Raw genomic sequence first — 17,758 nt, forward strand, 5'->3', positions numbered from 1 at the left:
TACATTAAAGATAGTACGCAGCATCCTAGCTATCATCACAACATATGAATACAATTTTTATCATGTTAAAGTGTTTATATTGATTAATAAACAACTCCCTGAAAATAATTTGCCAAAATTAATACTCAGCATACTGTGAAGTACTCCATAGATTCTGGCATTTATGATTGACAGCCTCCAATTTACTTTTTAAATTATATGGAATTAGGAGCATCCACCTTTAATCAAACAATAGATTATAAAGTAAAAACAGATTTTAGAAAAAACGTACCGTTGTTGGGGACTTTCTCAAAAGATCAAAAGTTGGAATTTTTTTTTGAAAGTTCCTTTGAATATCTACAGATGAGTGGAGAGATGTACTAGTTTAACACACAATTTTTATTAAAACTTACATTACACAAAAATAATAAAAAACAATGGAAGAGTGGCTTATTTTGTGATAACCTAAATTATCGCTATTTTACGAAATTTTTCTTTAATTTATCCTTCCTCGGCACAGTAGGCTAGCGTGAAATGAAAAATTATTGCTAGAAACAAAGCGTGCACATGCCCGTTGTCAAAAAAACTAACAATGTGGTCATAGGTAAAATTGCCATAAACAGATTATCATTGGTTATAGCATCTCAAGAAACCATCCATGTTAATAGTCAAGAAAACATCCATGTTAACAGTAAGTCTTCATCTTTAATCCCAAAATCATATTTATCGTGGATGGAAACTGAACTTTTGAGACAAACCCTCCCAGGAAAAATACTTAACTGCACACTTAGAATTAACAACAGAATAAGCCATGAGGAAAGAAGTCAATTATGACAAAACAAACAGATGGTTCCAGAAATATATTAAAATATTGAAGTACATCAAACTTTAGACTGATCTGAAGAACACTTAATTGTTCCTCGGGAAGCAGGAGGCTTATTCAAGGTCATTGAATAACAAAATTTACCCTTGAAACTTGGATTTCATGGACACAATTCAACAACATTTCACACCTGTCTCACATCCTCAGGTTGTGAATATAGATATACACACCCTATTTCAAGCTAAGGTGTAGTCGATGGGATAGGTAACACAGACTTAAATCTACAGGACACCATTGCAAATTCAATTTTATTTCAATGACACTTTGAACCTCTGACAAAACTGCTTACACAATAGCATAAACAATTGTTTTAAATGGCAATCTATAACACAGATCCTTATGTATCTGTTTAAATGATAGCCTGTAGAGGGTGTGATATAGGGATGTTTAAAATCTTTCACTGTAAGTATTAGAGGGGGAAAAATTTCAGAACTATCAAAGCTAAGCTAAAGTAAGAAATTGACAAAGACTTCTTTCAAAGGGCAAATCAAAAGTCAAAACTAGAACTTTTATATATCCAACAGGAAGGACACTATTATCACCATCAATGATCATCAATGGTATCATACATTTAGTTCTACAATTATTTTGAAGTTTTTGCTAATTGAACAAAGGGAGATTGTAGCACACCTTGATTTTGGATGGTCAAGGTTACACTGCATGGTCACTGGACACAGGTGTTAAGCTTTGACCATTTGTTTGATGTGAAATAAATGATAAATCCATCATTGAAAATACTTCAGTCTGTCACCATTATGCAAGGGATTAAAATTAAATATCTATAAAAATAACTTTCGACTAATTATCAATCATTAAAATAACATTTCTTTTTCAGGTATAATGACTGAGAACTTATAAAAAGAAGGACTGTACCAAGCTAATTCAATGCAGGTGCTTGTAAAAGGAGAAAACTTACAATGACAATGCTAACACATTACATAACTTAAAACATGTGATGCAATAACATGCAGCCATTCAAATTGTGCAATTGTACTTCTAAATGTCAAAGTTTTGTGGCAAAATAAAAGAAAAATGAGAATACAGAACAAACTGCCTTTAAATTTATGTATTGTAGAAATCCACATTTTTATGCCGAGGTTAAAGGCATATACTAAGATAAGATCTGGACTAGGATTGTCCTATCATTGGCGATGATCCTTTACAGGCACTCCTACTATCTCCACCAATAAAACTGTCCCCATGAAATAGAAATGAGTGTTGAAAGTGGCCTGTTTGAATGGTTTTACACTAGTTATTTTCGGGGCCGTTTATAGCTTGCTGGTCAGTGCTGCATGCCATACTTTGATCTATAACGGTTTACGTTTCAAAATTGGGACTTGGATGGAGACATTGTCTCATTGGCACTAATACTCCATCTTCTTAATCTATTAATCACCATGGTTATGAAAACTGCAACATCAGTTGTATTTTGAAGAAAGCAAGATATTCAAATGGACATTCATGTTGAGTTTGCTCACTGGGAAATTCGTGAAATTATGGAAAATCTTTCCAAAGTAACTTTACATATATCTAGTGAGTTGCTGTCTCATAGAGACTCATACCAAAAGTTCCTTTATTAAACATAGCAATAATATTAGTAATTTTTTTTTAAAGAAATACTCATGAATTTACCCAAAAAATTAAATATTAAGCAAAAAATATCCTTTTTCTTTTTCAGTAACACATTCTGTTAAATTTTTTGTGAAATATATAAATGGTCTAAAGTTAAGACATGTTGAAAAAAACTGGGGGGAAATGTGACTGATTTGACATATATTTGCATATCATAATAAGAAAACATTAACAGAAGAGCATTAAATTGAATTTGATTTCAACTAATTGAGAAAAAAAAAAGAAAAGAAAAAATGTAAAAGTCTTCAAACACTGGCAGAGAGTTATGAGAAATTTTTAATTTATTTCAGCTTTATTTCTATGACCCAAGTGCTGTTCTTAAATGAACAAATGACTTTTCATGAAATATGTAATTTCTAAACAAAACAAACTGAAGTTTTCAGAGTTTATAATGAATTCCATATGACTGACAGGTGCTAAACACTAAAATAGATATATCAAGTAGCTCTTTCTATGGATTTTGTGATCTTCTATAGTACATAGCCATATTGCTTCTTTCTGCTTCATCGTAACAAACGTTTGTTAAACTCATTTAATGAACAATTATTCGCACCTTCTACTCTTGAAATTGTGTAAGATAAGTTATGACTTCCTCCAAAACAAAGCACACCAATCATAATTTTATGAAAAAGTGCCTTTATGAGAAATTTTCTCATCATAATTTTCAACAGGAGCTTCAGTTTATGTTTCATACCACATATATCTATATAGAACTCCTACAGCTTTATGATAGAACATGTCATATCAAACGCTTTATCAATTTATGAATAGAGAAGAAAAGCTTTTGTGTGTGCCTCTTTTTCATCAAAATACTACTTGTTGTTTATATAAAATTCAGGTCATAGATGATCACATTAATTTATCCTTCATCCCTTTCCTGGAATTTCAAAACTAGATTTTCTTACTAGTAAACCTGTGTCAAGATCTTAAATCGTTATCATTGTTTGATTGATGGTAGATTAACATTTTAATGAATTTGTACTTTCCATGAAAAATATCATTGATGCCACATGAACACAAGAATGGATGCTCAGCAGCAGAGATCACCCCTGGTTTTGGTTTGTGTTGCTCAGGTTTTTTGTTTTTTAAGCTTTGACTGTTGATTCATTGTTTGTTTTGCAATGGTTTTGTCAGTTTTTCTTTGACTTATGATATTAATATTCCCACATGTGTCTTTTCCCTCATTTTTATAAGTTTCTGAGAGTTGAGAAAAGTGTAATGAAATTACTTATATGCTATATTCAACATGTGAATACCTACCATTTGTTTTCTGAAATAGTGTGTCTGCTTGAATCTTCTTGTCCTACATATCAGTTATCAATTGGAAAATAAAAGTAAATCACTTACCTATTCATAAAGTTGAAACCATGAACACAGACCATGATGTTTCCAAATGGATCACATTTCAGTAGATTTCCATACGTAGAATCAAACCATAGTCCTCTGAAATGAAAATAAAATGTTTACATTAAGAGTTTAATAGACATGCTTTTTATAAGAGGAGATAAAATAAAGCTATGAAAAACATGGCGAGTCCTGAGGAACATTAATGACTGCATCCTGAAAAAAAATCTGAGAAAATGCCACAACTTTGACCAACATGCAAAAGTCAACTAGAGCATGCCATACCATAAATGCATGTCATTATGCAGAAAATTGATCAAAGGTCTAAGATGGCAAGAGTTGCACAAAATGTTTCTATAAATGAGCATTTTAATATATAAAAGCATACAATGTACCAGTAAATTAAGAATATCCAAATTTCAAGTTTTGGAATTTTTTTTTTAACAATTCTTATTACTGAACTAGTATATATTTGTTTAGGGACCATGCAGCTGAAGGACGCCTCTGGGTGCGGGAATTTCTTGCTACATTGAAGACCTGTTGGTGACCTTCTGCTATTGTTTTTTCTATGGTCGGGTTGTTGTCTCTTTGACACATTCCTTATTTCCATTCACAATTTTATTGAACAGATACTACAAAACTTAAATAGATGTGCATGAAGTTTTAGGATCTGGGTTAAAAACTTGAGAGAGGGAGGGGGGGGGGGGGGGGGGGGGGTGTTACTAAATAGATGAAGTCTTTTGTAAAAATAAATTCTGGAACAAAAGTGGGGACAGGAGTCCCCCAAAAGAGTCCATACAAGCAAGTGCACAACTTCAATAAGTGTGTAATATTTCCATGGTTTCAATGATTTGAGTGGTAAAGTGAAAACACAAAATGTCTCCAATATGTTAAGGAGTAGTTTCAGAAGACTGTAATAGTGATATTATCTGCTGTTTATGAGAAACAGATTAACAGAATCTACACACTATCAGATCATTGGATTGCCAGAATACAAGTATTAATTCAAAACAAATCAAATATTTTATTATAGCAATCATATGGACCCACTGGGGGCAATAACAGATTAAACAATCATTATCAATATAAACAATCTTGCAATACAACACCAATATAGAATACATATGATCATTTGTATGTCCAAATTGATGCTTATATGAGCCTGCTTTAATATATGAGCCTGCTTATATGAGCCACCAATATATCTAACTAAAAACTGAATATTCAGAAATCATTGTGATGCTTTCATTACTTCAAAAACACAGCTGGGATAGATTCTAAAATAAAATTGAATTATAAATTTCGATGTTTTTTGTTTTTTTCAGGGATGACACTGGTATAAGTAGCAGATCTTAGATATTCAGTAATCAAAATAAAGAGATGTGGTACATTACATGAATGACTATCCACTGGAGACTAAACAAGAGGCTCTCAAGAGCCTGAAAGCCCTGAATCGCTCACCTTAATTCTTTTGGTTAAATCTCTCATCAATGATTATTTTGGCTTTTCAATTTATTTAAATGTTTTTTGGATCGTCCTATTTTCTTCAAAAGCAAAAAAAAACATTTTTATTCTCTATTTTTTTTTATGTTCTATTTTAGCCATAGGAGCTATGTTTCTTGACATTCAAGGAAATAAAATATAAAATTTATACTAGATACTCCGAAACTCATTTAGCCTAAGTTTGGCTGAAATTGATACAGCAGTTTCAAAGGAGAAGATTTTTTAAAATAAGTCAACACGATGAACAAATTGTGAAAAAAGTCTTTAAAGGGCAATAACTCCTTAAGGGGTCAATTGACAATTTTGGTCAAATAGACATATTTGTAGATCTTACTTTGCTGAACATTAATGCTGTTTACAGTTTATCTCTATCTATAATAATATTCAAGATAATAACCAAAAACAGCAAAATTTCCTTAAAATTATCAATTCAGGGGCAGCAACCCAACAATGAGTTGTCTGATTCATCTGAAAATTTCAGATAGATCTTGACCTGATAAACAATGTTACCCCATGTCAGATTTGCTCTAAATGCTTTGGTTTTTGAGTTATAAGCCAAAAACTGCATTTGACCCCTATGTTCTATTTTTAGCAATGGCGACCATGTTTGTTGATAGATCAAAACTTCGGATACAATTTATAAACTAGATACCCTAAGGAATATTCAGTTAAAGTTTGGAAGTATTTGGCCCAGTAGTTTTAGAGGAGAAGATTCTTGAAATAGTTTACGACGACAGACGACGACGACAAACAGACGACGACGGACGACGGAGGACGACGGACGCCAAGTGATGGCATAAGCTCACTTGGCCCTTTGGGCCAGATGAGCTAATAAAGGTCAAGGATGAAGACAGTGTATATGCATTCTCAACTTTACTAGACTATTGACCATTTTGAGTTTGACAACTTAAAATGAACACTTTTGTTGATGATCATTTTGTATAAAGGGGTTGTTGTCTTGTTGGCATATCCTCTTTTTCTTCCTTTATTCATACTAGTAAAATGTAGGATGTTAATGTTCAAAAATCTTACATGAAGGTCACACTGAAGTAATATGTAGCATAACTTGAACAATTTCTTCCGGAAATCTTCATACTTCACCTGCGGTGGTGATATTAAAACCCAAGTATTTTATTTTCTGCTTCCAATTATCACATATGAAATTTCCATTAAATTTTCTTTACAGTGTCAAGATTTCAAGCATGCTTATCTTTAAAATTACAGCATAACTTGGCAGGAAGTTATTCACAAATGATGACAGTTTCAGATTCCAACAAATGTCACAAGTTTTCTTATCGCAAAATCAAATTTTGACTGAAAATTACAAAACAGTAAAAAGCTCTCTAAACAGGAAATATGCTATAAAAACTTCTTCACTTTTTGAGAGTAAAAGTTAAAGACTATTAGCGTTCTTTGTAATTAATAAGAACAGCTGACTTTTAAAATGCTACCAGCGTAAACACTTAAAAAAACATGAACAGCATCTTCTATACATCCTCCCTACTCAGACATTGGGTCGCAGAGAAAAAACAATCTTAAATGGACAAATCAAGAAAATTGATCGTGACGTTCACAGTTTGGCCATTTCCTGTCATCTTAGTCCATGTCAATTCAACTAGAATGATATTAAAATTAAAAAAAATTAAATAAGTATTTATAATTAATCCATTAGTTTTAATAGTCAAAATCAGCATATAAGGACAGGAGTCTTAACAGAATCTCTGTTTTCATTTTTGCATTTTCAATAAATCAGGGTCAATGATAAGCTTAAATATTCCTAAATTGGACTTAAAGCTGTAGTGCCCCAAAAAAGCCACAGGAGGAAAGTTGACAAAGAAAGTTAGCAAATTGAATCTAAATGTCTGACGTCTTGATGCCGCTAAATAATGACCATGTGGACCAACTCAAGTTGAACATAGCTGCATGGTAAATTTCCTTCAGCATAAATTTGAATGTCAATTAAACCAAACTTTAACCTGCTATGGGATGGACATAATGCTATCATAGGCAGGGCAAAAAGTATTCTGATACAAAAATGCAAAAATGAATGTCAAATGTAAAACTTATAGTTTGTAATTCAAACGTTTCTGCTATCATCGTTTTTTTTTCATCGTTCTAACTACAAGATAAGTAACACCCCCCACCATGCTCATAATATGCAACTGCAAAATCTCTCAATGTATTATACTTCTAAAAATTATCTTTAATAGAAAGACACAATACTGCAGAGTTTGTCAAATTTTTAATAAGTTTTATTTAAAAAGGTTTTAAGATTTGTTTAAGTTAAAGATACAAAAATAGCTCTTTAGAAAGCCTTTCAAGCTCCTTAATCCTTAGAAATCTATTGCATTACTTTTGTTATGCAAGAAGATCAACAGAACTTTGTATTATTTACAGTAATCCTCCTTTTAATGTAACTGTAAATACAGATATATTGCAATTTTTTTTTTATTGCGAAAAATGCGTCAGGGTTGTAAGAGCAAAAATTTTTGCATTCTGATATTTTTTATATGAATTAAACCGGATATTTCTCTCAATATTGCAAAAATTACAATTACATTTTAGTCTAAAATGGCAATAATAAATGAACACAATAATTTCTGAATTTACAGTAGTTGATATGATCAGTCATTTATCACACATCTTTTTGATCATTCATTGGATTCAATATATTTCAGTGAATCTTCAGAACCAGATGGCAACACACAATTTTCAAAATATATTCAGAATGATTTTTGGTTTCCAATAGCAAAAATATGAACTTTACCATATTTTTTTTTATAAAAGTTACATTTGCTTACATTTTTTCTAGTTTCATATTTTTTTTTCAATTAAATTGAAATGGTTTTTAAATAATGATAAAATATATTATTTCCATTTTTCAGTTGAAAAATATTGTGTTGGTATGTTCTGATAAATTTGTATTTGCTCTTTCTACACTATAGCCTATATTGTGACTTGGATAGAGAGTTGTCTCATTGGCACTCATACCACATCTTCTTTTATCTATATATGTCCAAATTCCATCAATCAATTAATCAATGACCATTTTCACAAATTCAGAATGAACATAACTGCCTGACAAAACGTTAACTGGACTTCTCCTTGATACCATCATAATTCTATACCGGTACATTGAGATTAAGGTAAACTAATTCAAGAAATTAAAGAAAACTAAATTGTCCATTAATAAGGTATTCAAAAACCTAAAGCATTCTTTAGTTTTCATTATTGGCCAATAAAAAAACCACCATATCATTGAATGAGAAACTCTTACTATTAAAACCCAACAAACAGAATGGTGTAATAATAGATCTCTCATCTATTATCTAATGTCATATCTTAATTTCCTGCAAATTGAAACATGTAAAGACTGCTAGCTCTAATGATCACAAAAATCTTAATACACATAATTACCAAAGATAAAAAAAACACCCGCCAAATGCTGCACAAATTGTTTGCATAATTCTGTCAATGTAGCATGAAAGTGAGAAAAAGATGAAAAGTCAATAATTGCTAGCTCTTCAACTGTGATTTTTTTTGCCGATGAGTAAATGCATGAAATTGCACTGTGCATACCATTCCACAATATCACTCTATCTTCCATTTGGCAACTTTCTCAACATGTGTAATATATTGTTACTGTTTTAAAAAGATTTATGGGGACATCAGAACCATTAAGTTTTGGCAGGCTTGGTAGACACCTACAATACACAGTAGTAATACAATAGTATGCTTTTAACATCATTTAATACTAAGCTGTGAGCCTTTCACCAGGCTTCTTCAATTATAATGTCACAATGATACAGCAATAAAAAGGGGAAAAATGGTACTAAATTATTTAACTTACAAGTGAAATCATACATGCATAAACAAATTTATCATTTTACTCATCTTCTTACTAGAATTTTATCTACATATCTTTAATCAGTTTTTTGTAATGTTTCCTGTAGTTCAACAATCTTTAGTTTTTTATGTTGTGTCATGTGTACTGTTGTTTGTCGTTTGGTCTTTTTTCTTTCAGTTTAGCCATGGCTTTGTCAGTTTATGACTTGTGAGTTTGAATGTCCCTTTGGAATCTTTCACCTCTCTTGTAAAGTCTTAAATTTTTTATTGGTCAAGTTGTCAAAGTATATTTGTTCCACCTAACAGAAGTTCCAATGGAAACTTTGTTATAAACAATGTCATAATATTTATTCCTGTTGGAACAAATATTCTATACCATTCATTCTCTTAGGAACATATACTGTACTATTTATTCCTGTGGAAATTATATTCCAGAATGTTATTTCCTTTTGGAAGGAATTCTATTCCATGACAAATTTAGATTGATTGTACATTAGTTCAACCTGAAAATTTTTTGGAAAGGAAATAATTTGAATAAAGGATCAGCTGTTCTAAAGAATACACAACGAATTCAGACCTCTTGTACACGTTTGTGTCTGAGGAAATAAAATATTTTGTCTTTGTCTTTTAGTATTTGACAGCTCTGTTGACAACAGCAACTGTTTGTGGAACTTTTATATAGACATGACGAAGACAAAAGATAGTACCTACACAGTTCTGCAATTGGAATCAAGTTTTTTTTCATGGATGGGACTTTCTAAATTCTAATTTGACCTTTCATCAATTTTTTTTTATAATTTGATGATCCTTATAATGAAAGCCTGATGCAGACAGTGGTCAGCCTAGTCATGGTAAGAAAATTTAAAGAAGCTTTTCTCACCAATCAGGATAACTTGACAGGTGTCAGAAAAACAAAACAAAACTGTCTAGAACAAATGTTCATAATGGCCAATTCACCAACTGACCATAACACTTTATTACAATTCTATGTTCTCTTTTGTAAATTAAGACAAAGAATTATTTTATTGCACAAATGTGTTGTCAATTTGTTATCTTTCTGGCTTAGATTGACTACTTCTTGAAAGGTGAATAAAACATACGACTTGAAGAGTCTTAATATGTTCATTTCCTTCTGACTATATGTTTCTCCTAGCTATAACTACTGTTTAATTGACAGTCTTAATAACCTTTCACATCTGTAAATCATCACAAACAATAAGGTTTTTAGCACTTTGACCTAATTTCCATAAAAATAACGATAAAAATTATTGAAATTTTGACCTAAAAATTGCTTATTAATCACAGTGCAATAAAGAAAATGCACAAAAATAATAACAAAGACATTTGGAAAACTGCCTCATCTTTCAACTTAACTATTGCTCATAATAAAAAAAATAAATGTTTCCACCCTTTTGACCTTGACATTGACCTTCACCTTGATAGATGAAACATATTATCGATCTACAAAGAGACAGACAAGTTATGTAGCAAAGTAAATTTCATTCTATAGGTGTATATTATTGTTTTTACATTGTCTTAAACCCAAGACAATCAGATAATATTTTTTAAGCAGTGTTTGCATTGATGTCTAGTAACAATGCTTCAAAATAAAAAAATAAAACCAGTTTTAACCAAATTAATGCCAGAAAGACAAGATCATTTTTATTAAGAAAATCTTGGACAGAGATAATAATTTTTTTTTCAGAATTTGGATGGAAAACAATTGGTGAATACTGTTTTTCACAAGTAAGTTAGAATAGTGTTTTTTATTTCTTGGTATTTAAACCTCAATTTTCAAACTTGGCTCAAAGATTATTCTAAGTGTTTTGATAGTCAGTGCGTTTCATAAACTGTTTACATTTTGACTTTAATGTCTGCATGTTGCAACTGCAATTTAACAAAAATTGAAAATCCATGTTTCAAACGAATTGGGAGTTCTTGGCTAAGTTCGAACTGCCTCTTTAACTCTTTGTAAAACTTTAAACGATTACTTCTAAACAATACATGCAGTTGCAGCTCAAAGCTATATTTCTTTTAACCACTGAATCTTAAACAAAATTATATGGTAAGAAGATTGATTTTACAAACATCAGGACTGAAAGCCATTATATAGTAATTTCATTGTGCCTAACATCTGGTTTGCTAAAATAAGACAGAAATTAAGTTTAAAGTGAACGTTTATGTAACTCTGGCGGGGAGATTAATTAAGCCAATCAGAGAATATTTATTTTGATTGGTGAAGGAAACCACTTTAATCTTCAGGTGCCAAACACTTTTTCTTTTCCTTTTTTTTTTTGGCAAACTTCATTCACCTGTGTTAGATCAGTTATAAACAAACACCATTACCTGGCCACTAGTGCTAAAAAGTTAAAACATTAAGTCCCCCACCCTTTTCAGTCTTCAAGACGAGGGACAATATCTGGCAATATTAATTTCACTGTAAAAAAAAATGGTAAAAGAAGAGCCATTATAAAGCCACTAACATTGCAAAAAAGTATAAATCTTTGAAAATAAACTATTTAAAAAACAGAATAGGAACATATTTTCCGTGTTGAGATTGTGTCCATCATGAATTACCCTCGACGTTTGAATCCTTTTGGATGTGCTCCTTAGTAGCAGGAGGAAGTTACAGAATAGAAGAAGACATGGTATAGACATTTCATAGAAATATCAGTGGTGATGTCTTTGTACTATTCTACAGTAGCATCACTTCGTCTTTCATCGTTTGACTTTCATTGAAAACAAGACAACCATAATTTTACACATATTATTTGGTAAAGTTAAATATGAGCATTGTGCATTGTATCATCTTTAAATATATTGTAATTGGATCAATATCTTTCAAGAAGATATTATTGTAGTAAAATACATTTTTGGGTAAGGTTCAAGCTATATCTTAATATGTACTACAAGACATCAAAATGAGACTATTTTGGCAGATTTTGGATTATCTTAATTTTTAAAATCTTAGCAAAAATGTAAATTAAAGTTCAAAACTAAAAATATTGATATTTGACAACATCTGACAGACATTATTTGATGATTCCTAATACTATTTTGGTTTTTAAATTCAAAGGGCAAAAATGTTTGAATTGAAGATCTTTATTTTTTGTATTTAAAGCTGAGTAAATATCAAATGAAAAGATGTACCTTACAAGTCAAGATTTCAAAGTAAATAAAGGCGGTGACATCATACAAAAGCAGTTTTTTTGTAGTTTTTTTGGTAGAAGTACATTTAGACTCAAATACAAAACTTTAAAAACAGAACTTTTCAGATATGTATGGAAAACAATTAATCGAAATCCTGATTTTTAAATCAACAAGACTCTGACCTACTAAGATCTGCCATCAATTAAATCAGTTCAAACTCATATAAGTATTATAGATTTTGAAAATTTAATTGTCTATTAATTGAACAGTACAGATGTTCTAAGAAAGCACCTGCCAAAATCAGTAGTACACATCTTGAATTATTCATTTTAAGTACTAAATGGTAAAAATGATGTAACCTTTAGTTTATAATGTGATACTTTTGAGAATGATTCCAGGATGTCACTAAAAACAAATTGAAATATCATATTTAAAGACTGAACAAAGTCTGTAGAATGCTGAATCTGCATAAAATTGAACATAATCAAACCCCAAGACAAGTCCTTACAGTCTGTGTTGGTAGACAACCATTCAAACCATTTGTGTTCAGTTCTATATTACATGTACTGGAATCAAGATCAGTTGTGTATAAATGCAACTGAATTTTGAAGATCTGTAACAAGCATCAAGAAAGCAAAGAAGAGGTAAAAAACAGCATCATTGACTGAAACCAAGGATTTGTATAGTCTTACTATACAAATCTTTGCTGAAACCAACCCTTAAATTTCATGACTCTTTTTATCATTAAAACAATAATTTCCAAAAATGTTCACAGGAAAATAGTCACACCTACCACCAACACAGTATATAGTACTAATAGATGCACACTCAAAATAGCAACAATATAATACACAAACTAAATAGATATACTAGGTACATGCACAAAATGTGGTGGGCTGAAACTAATTTAACATGTATACGGAATAGATATGTAAGTAACCAAGTTCTAAGGGAAACCCTTTGATTTTCAGAATTGTGCAACAATTTTGTACTTCTGTTAACAATAAATCCTCCATTACTTCAATAAAATCACCCACTGACAACTGTATTCAATTAAACAACAAATATAAATCAATCAATTGAAAAAAGAAAACAAAACACATTTTCTTCAGCAATAGGATACCATTTAATGCTCAATTTTTGTGCAGTAAATCGCAGCATCAATATCAATGTTCTAAGGGGTAATAAATACATAATATTAAACAATTAACTCAAATTTCATCATTAATTTAAAGCTTGGCAGTGATGGGAATAATTTATATTCCTATAATGAAGACTGTCAAGCAGAAGAGGGTTTTCTAAATCTCTATAATGAGGTGCTACACTCAATAAAGAGTGAGAAAAACATCTTAACCTTAAGTGACCATTGTTGATGTGCTTAAGTTTGTTTGAAGTAAACATCAACTTTGATAGGTGGACGTCAAACTTTTAAGACGGTTAATAAAAAAATATATGGCATCAAAAGTTTTCACTAGAAAGAATGCTCTAGCCTGTCTGTCTGATTTGCCTCCGGAAGTAATAAAAAAGCTATGGCACTTGACCTGTGTCCTGAAAGACTGATGACCTGAGTTTTTTTGCATACTGTAGACTATTTTTTAAATATATAATTTTCTGCTTGCCAAACCCGAGTTCAAATAAAATATCATTATACAGAAAATACCTGCAATTTTAGTTTTCATACATTACATTTGCTATTACAGTCAAATAAGTTCACTTTTGAGCCCTGGAAATAATCAAGAACTTTTGTCAAAACAGTATCTTTTTGCCTTTAATATTATTGTTATTTTCAATGTAATATTTGTCTTATATTCATGAATTTCATATCCTGTATTTTTTATTCTCTATATGCATGTTTTCCTTGCCTTCTCCCAGAATAATCCCATTACATATTTGACTACTCCCTGCAAGGCTGCTATTCAAAACCCTATAGATCCCTTCTGTGTAACAATCTATCACAATTCATGTATTTCAGAAGCCATAGTGTAATGGTAAATGAAACTTTCAATTTCTCCTGTTTTCAACTTCCAAAATTATTGCAGCATTCTTTTTCCAATTGAGTGTGTTAAATATCTTTTCTAAAAGGATATTATTTATCATACTTTTGTCTCTCTATCTTTAAGAATTTTTGATACAAACCTTATTGGGAAAGTTGGATCATATTCAAACTCTCCAATGGGTTCAGGGTATCCCATCTCTAGCAGTTTGTTCTTGATCAAATCAAATCCTAGGGTTTCATATTCTGGAGATTTGTACACTGAAAATATAAAAAAAATTAACATGTACATGTGGTTCTATATAAAAAGATTTTTTTTTTTTAAACTTCCTAACTTTCTGCACGAAACTGAGTGAAATTGAACATCAGAGCGAGAAAACAAACTGCAGACAAAAAAAATCAAAAAACTTCTATGTTCAGTCTGAAAATTGTAGACAAAGCAAAGCAAAGCTAAATTGAAACAAGTTGAAAGTACCATCAGTCTGTCTTCTTATAATAAATATATATAACTTAAAATACCAATTTTAATTACTTATACATTGTACCCTGTAAATAAATATATCAAATCAGTCTCTCTTTAGATATCAGCTTCTGATCTTAGTACGTGTAACAGCTATGTTGAATGTGATTTGTTTTTGCCAAAAACAGAAAGGTTTCATTAAACATTTTAACAAAAGCAGTCAGTGATGTGTTTTGTAAAGTGAATAACATTCTTTACAACCTATGTTACTTTTTGTTGCTTTTTGTTTCTTTTATTACAGAATTAAGTGTTGCTAAAAGAATATACAAGGGTTTAGTTCTAAAAACAACTCTCTCTGACTCTATTGACTCTTTGATCAGGGAGATTTCTTTAGGTATCCCATCTTTATAACTTTAATTTCCTTTGAGGTTGCAAATATATGAAAAACAGCATTTTCATTTGAACATAAATGCTGTTTTTAAAGCTTTTTACAAAGAAGAGACATTTTATTATTCAACTTTATTTACATTGATTTCCTGTTTTATAATTTAATTACTTTTGAAGTAAGGGTCAGTTTAATGGACTTTAAAATACTTTTTCCACAATATCAACATCATCCGTACCTTTCAACTTGCACATCTTAGAAAGATTCTTTTGTATTCAGTCATCAAAAACATCAAGGTGCATTTATCCTTAAATTATTATCAATGAATGTCAATTTCCGAGTCATTAATTGTCAAATATCTATCACATGAAAGAAGCGCAAAAAAACTTTTTTAATATCATATCAATTTTAACATGTTTAGATACTTCCTAGTGCATTTTGTGGTCTACAATGTAAACTTGTCTGCTGAAGATCCTCACTTGATGAAGGTCAGGACTCTCATAGGCAAAAAAAGATTCAAGGAAACAAGTGTTTTTTTCTAAACATGCTTCCCACATCTTCTTTTTTATATTACTTATGTTATGGTCAATAATGAAGGGAAAAGAGGGGGGGGGGGGGGGCAGAATTTAATTCATAACAGGGCTGTTTCCCTTACTTTTCACAGTATTTGGGGACAATAATTTAATGTTCTGGTGGGGTATGAGGATATTTTGTGAATTGAATGTACATTTGTTTATGTTGCTATCAGTATGCATGCTTTTTTCACCTTTTACCAGGCTGAATATACCAGGATATTCATCTTGATTCTTTGAAACTCTCCTGTCCCCATATTAACTGTAAATTGGTTGGAAGATCCTTAAAGTACTGTTTGAAACTTTAAGATATTTAAAGTTCTGATCTGTGATGTTCATCAACTTCCTGATTTTGATACAAATACACAGAAATTGACCATACATCATTCCAGTGGATGACTGACATTTGAAACTTTTACAAGTATGTAAATTTTCAAGTCTAAAATGAATAATGTCTATTGCATGTCAAATACATTTTATATTGATACATTTAAAAGACATGACATTGTATTGTTGTCTCAGATTAAGCACAAACTCAAAAGCTTGGTTATAACATCGTAAATAACTAAAGCACAACATTCAGTGGAGGATTCTAGGGGTTGCAGCCCCTCCCCCCCTTTTTTTTTTAAAGATCAATGCATTTGAATTGGGACATATAGTTGGTAAACCCCTTTTCTTCTGGGTTTGCCCCCCCCTTTAAAAATGACTGGATCTGCCCCTGAAATTCATTTGTACTCTACTTCAATCATAAAAACTCTGGCAAGTCACATTTGAAGTATTTAGCAGAAAGAATTAAAGCAAATATTTATGTTATGCAGCACAAATCAATGAATTCGCAAGTGCATTTAACCTTTGGATTATGACGGAGCACCACTTTATCGGCATGATTTTTTTACCCTTTGAAAAAATATTAGAATTAAGAGATTTAGATTAAACAAATGTTAACTAGAAACAATAATCCTCAAAGATGCAGTTGTTCAGTGCACTTCAAGGTAAAGATTTCTATTTGAAGATTGAAATAACGTCATTACAACATACGTTTCAAGCCATTATACAACTTGATCTTTTAGAATTTTGACAATCCTTAATAGCCATTATAATTGCTGAAGTCATGTGCTTAGTGCATCCCAAGATACTTCACAAAACTAAAAGCTATAATACTTTAAAAACTAAATTTCCTCCCCCAGATCTTAACTGACTTAATTCTGGTGCAGTTGTTATATTCTCATTCATTATATTAATTTACGAGTTCACTTCTCATTGAAACCTACGGAATGGGCAAACTGCCGAAGGGGGGGAGAAAAAAATTACTAGAATGATTCTCAATTTTGAAACAAATGAACTTTACTTTGGCATTTGTAAATTCAGAATAACAATTTACAATCTCCTAAATGACATTATATTTTTGTCAACATCACATAAACATTTAAACCATTTTCTTAAAAAAAAAAGGGTTTTTTTAATTTTCTTTCTGATATTTTTTCTTTTCTTATTTGACAAAACATTTTGTTGTCCATGAATCTAATTTTCCTAAAAGATTCAAATTTCCAGCAAGTATATTTTCACTTTTTTTTTTTTTTTTATCTTAAATGTGTAATAATCAAATTATTTTCCCTCCAATAAATCTGACTAACTAAAAACAATAAGGGATTTTGAACTTATCATTTCTTTTGTCTAGTGACAATGTTAGTACACTAGAATAGCAATGACATTGCAGTACTGGTAGTGTAGACTCTCACAAGCTTTCATTAGTTCAAAAGCACTGTTCAAAAGAAGCATGAGATGCATAATTCATCATACTTAATCATTGCCTAAAACAAAACTTGATATATGATTCAAGTTCTGCTGCACAATAATTTCCGTAAAAATGCTTTTTTAACCCTAAGTAGGTGGAGCACTTTAAAGGATAAAAAAGACGGGAGATGAAATTTCTACAAGTAAGTTACATTGCCAGACATCTTTACATCTTGTCATCACGCTAATCACTCAAGCTATTGATATTGTCTACAAA

The 17,758-nt window shown here is 30.9% G+C and overlaps 1 protein-coding gene across 4 annotated transcripts in view; it reads right to left on the reverse strand.

Annotated features, from left to right (window-relative positions):
• Positions 1–17,758, reverse strand: part of LOC134716091 (cytosolic purine 5'-nucleotidase-like) — an 84,170-nt gene that overhangs the window by 47,465 nt on the left and 18,947 nt on the right. For all 4 annotated transcript variants that reach the window (XM_063578856.1, XM_063578854.1, XM_063578853.1 and 1 more), the window contains exons 4-5: positions 14,474–14,591; positions 3,842–3,937 (exon numbers count right to left, since the gene is read on the reverse strand). In XM_063578856.1, the coding sequence (XP_063434926.1) occupies positions 3,842–3,937; positions 14,474–14,591 (214 nt within the window). The remainder of the gene's footprint in view (positions 1–3,841; positions 3,938–14,473; positions 14,592–17,758) is intronic.

The sequence above is a fragment of the Mytilus trossulus genome, chromosome 4, assembly GCF_036588685.1.
Source record: "Mytilus trossulus isolate FHL-02 chromosome 4, PNRI_Mtr1.1.1.hap1, whole genome shotgun sequence".
NCBI classification, from domain to species: Eukaryota; Metazoa; Mollusca; class Bivalvia; order Mytilida; family Mytilidae; genus Mytilus; species Mytilus trossulus.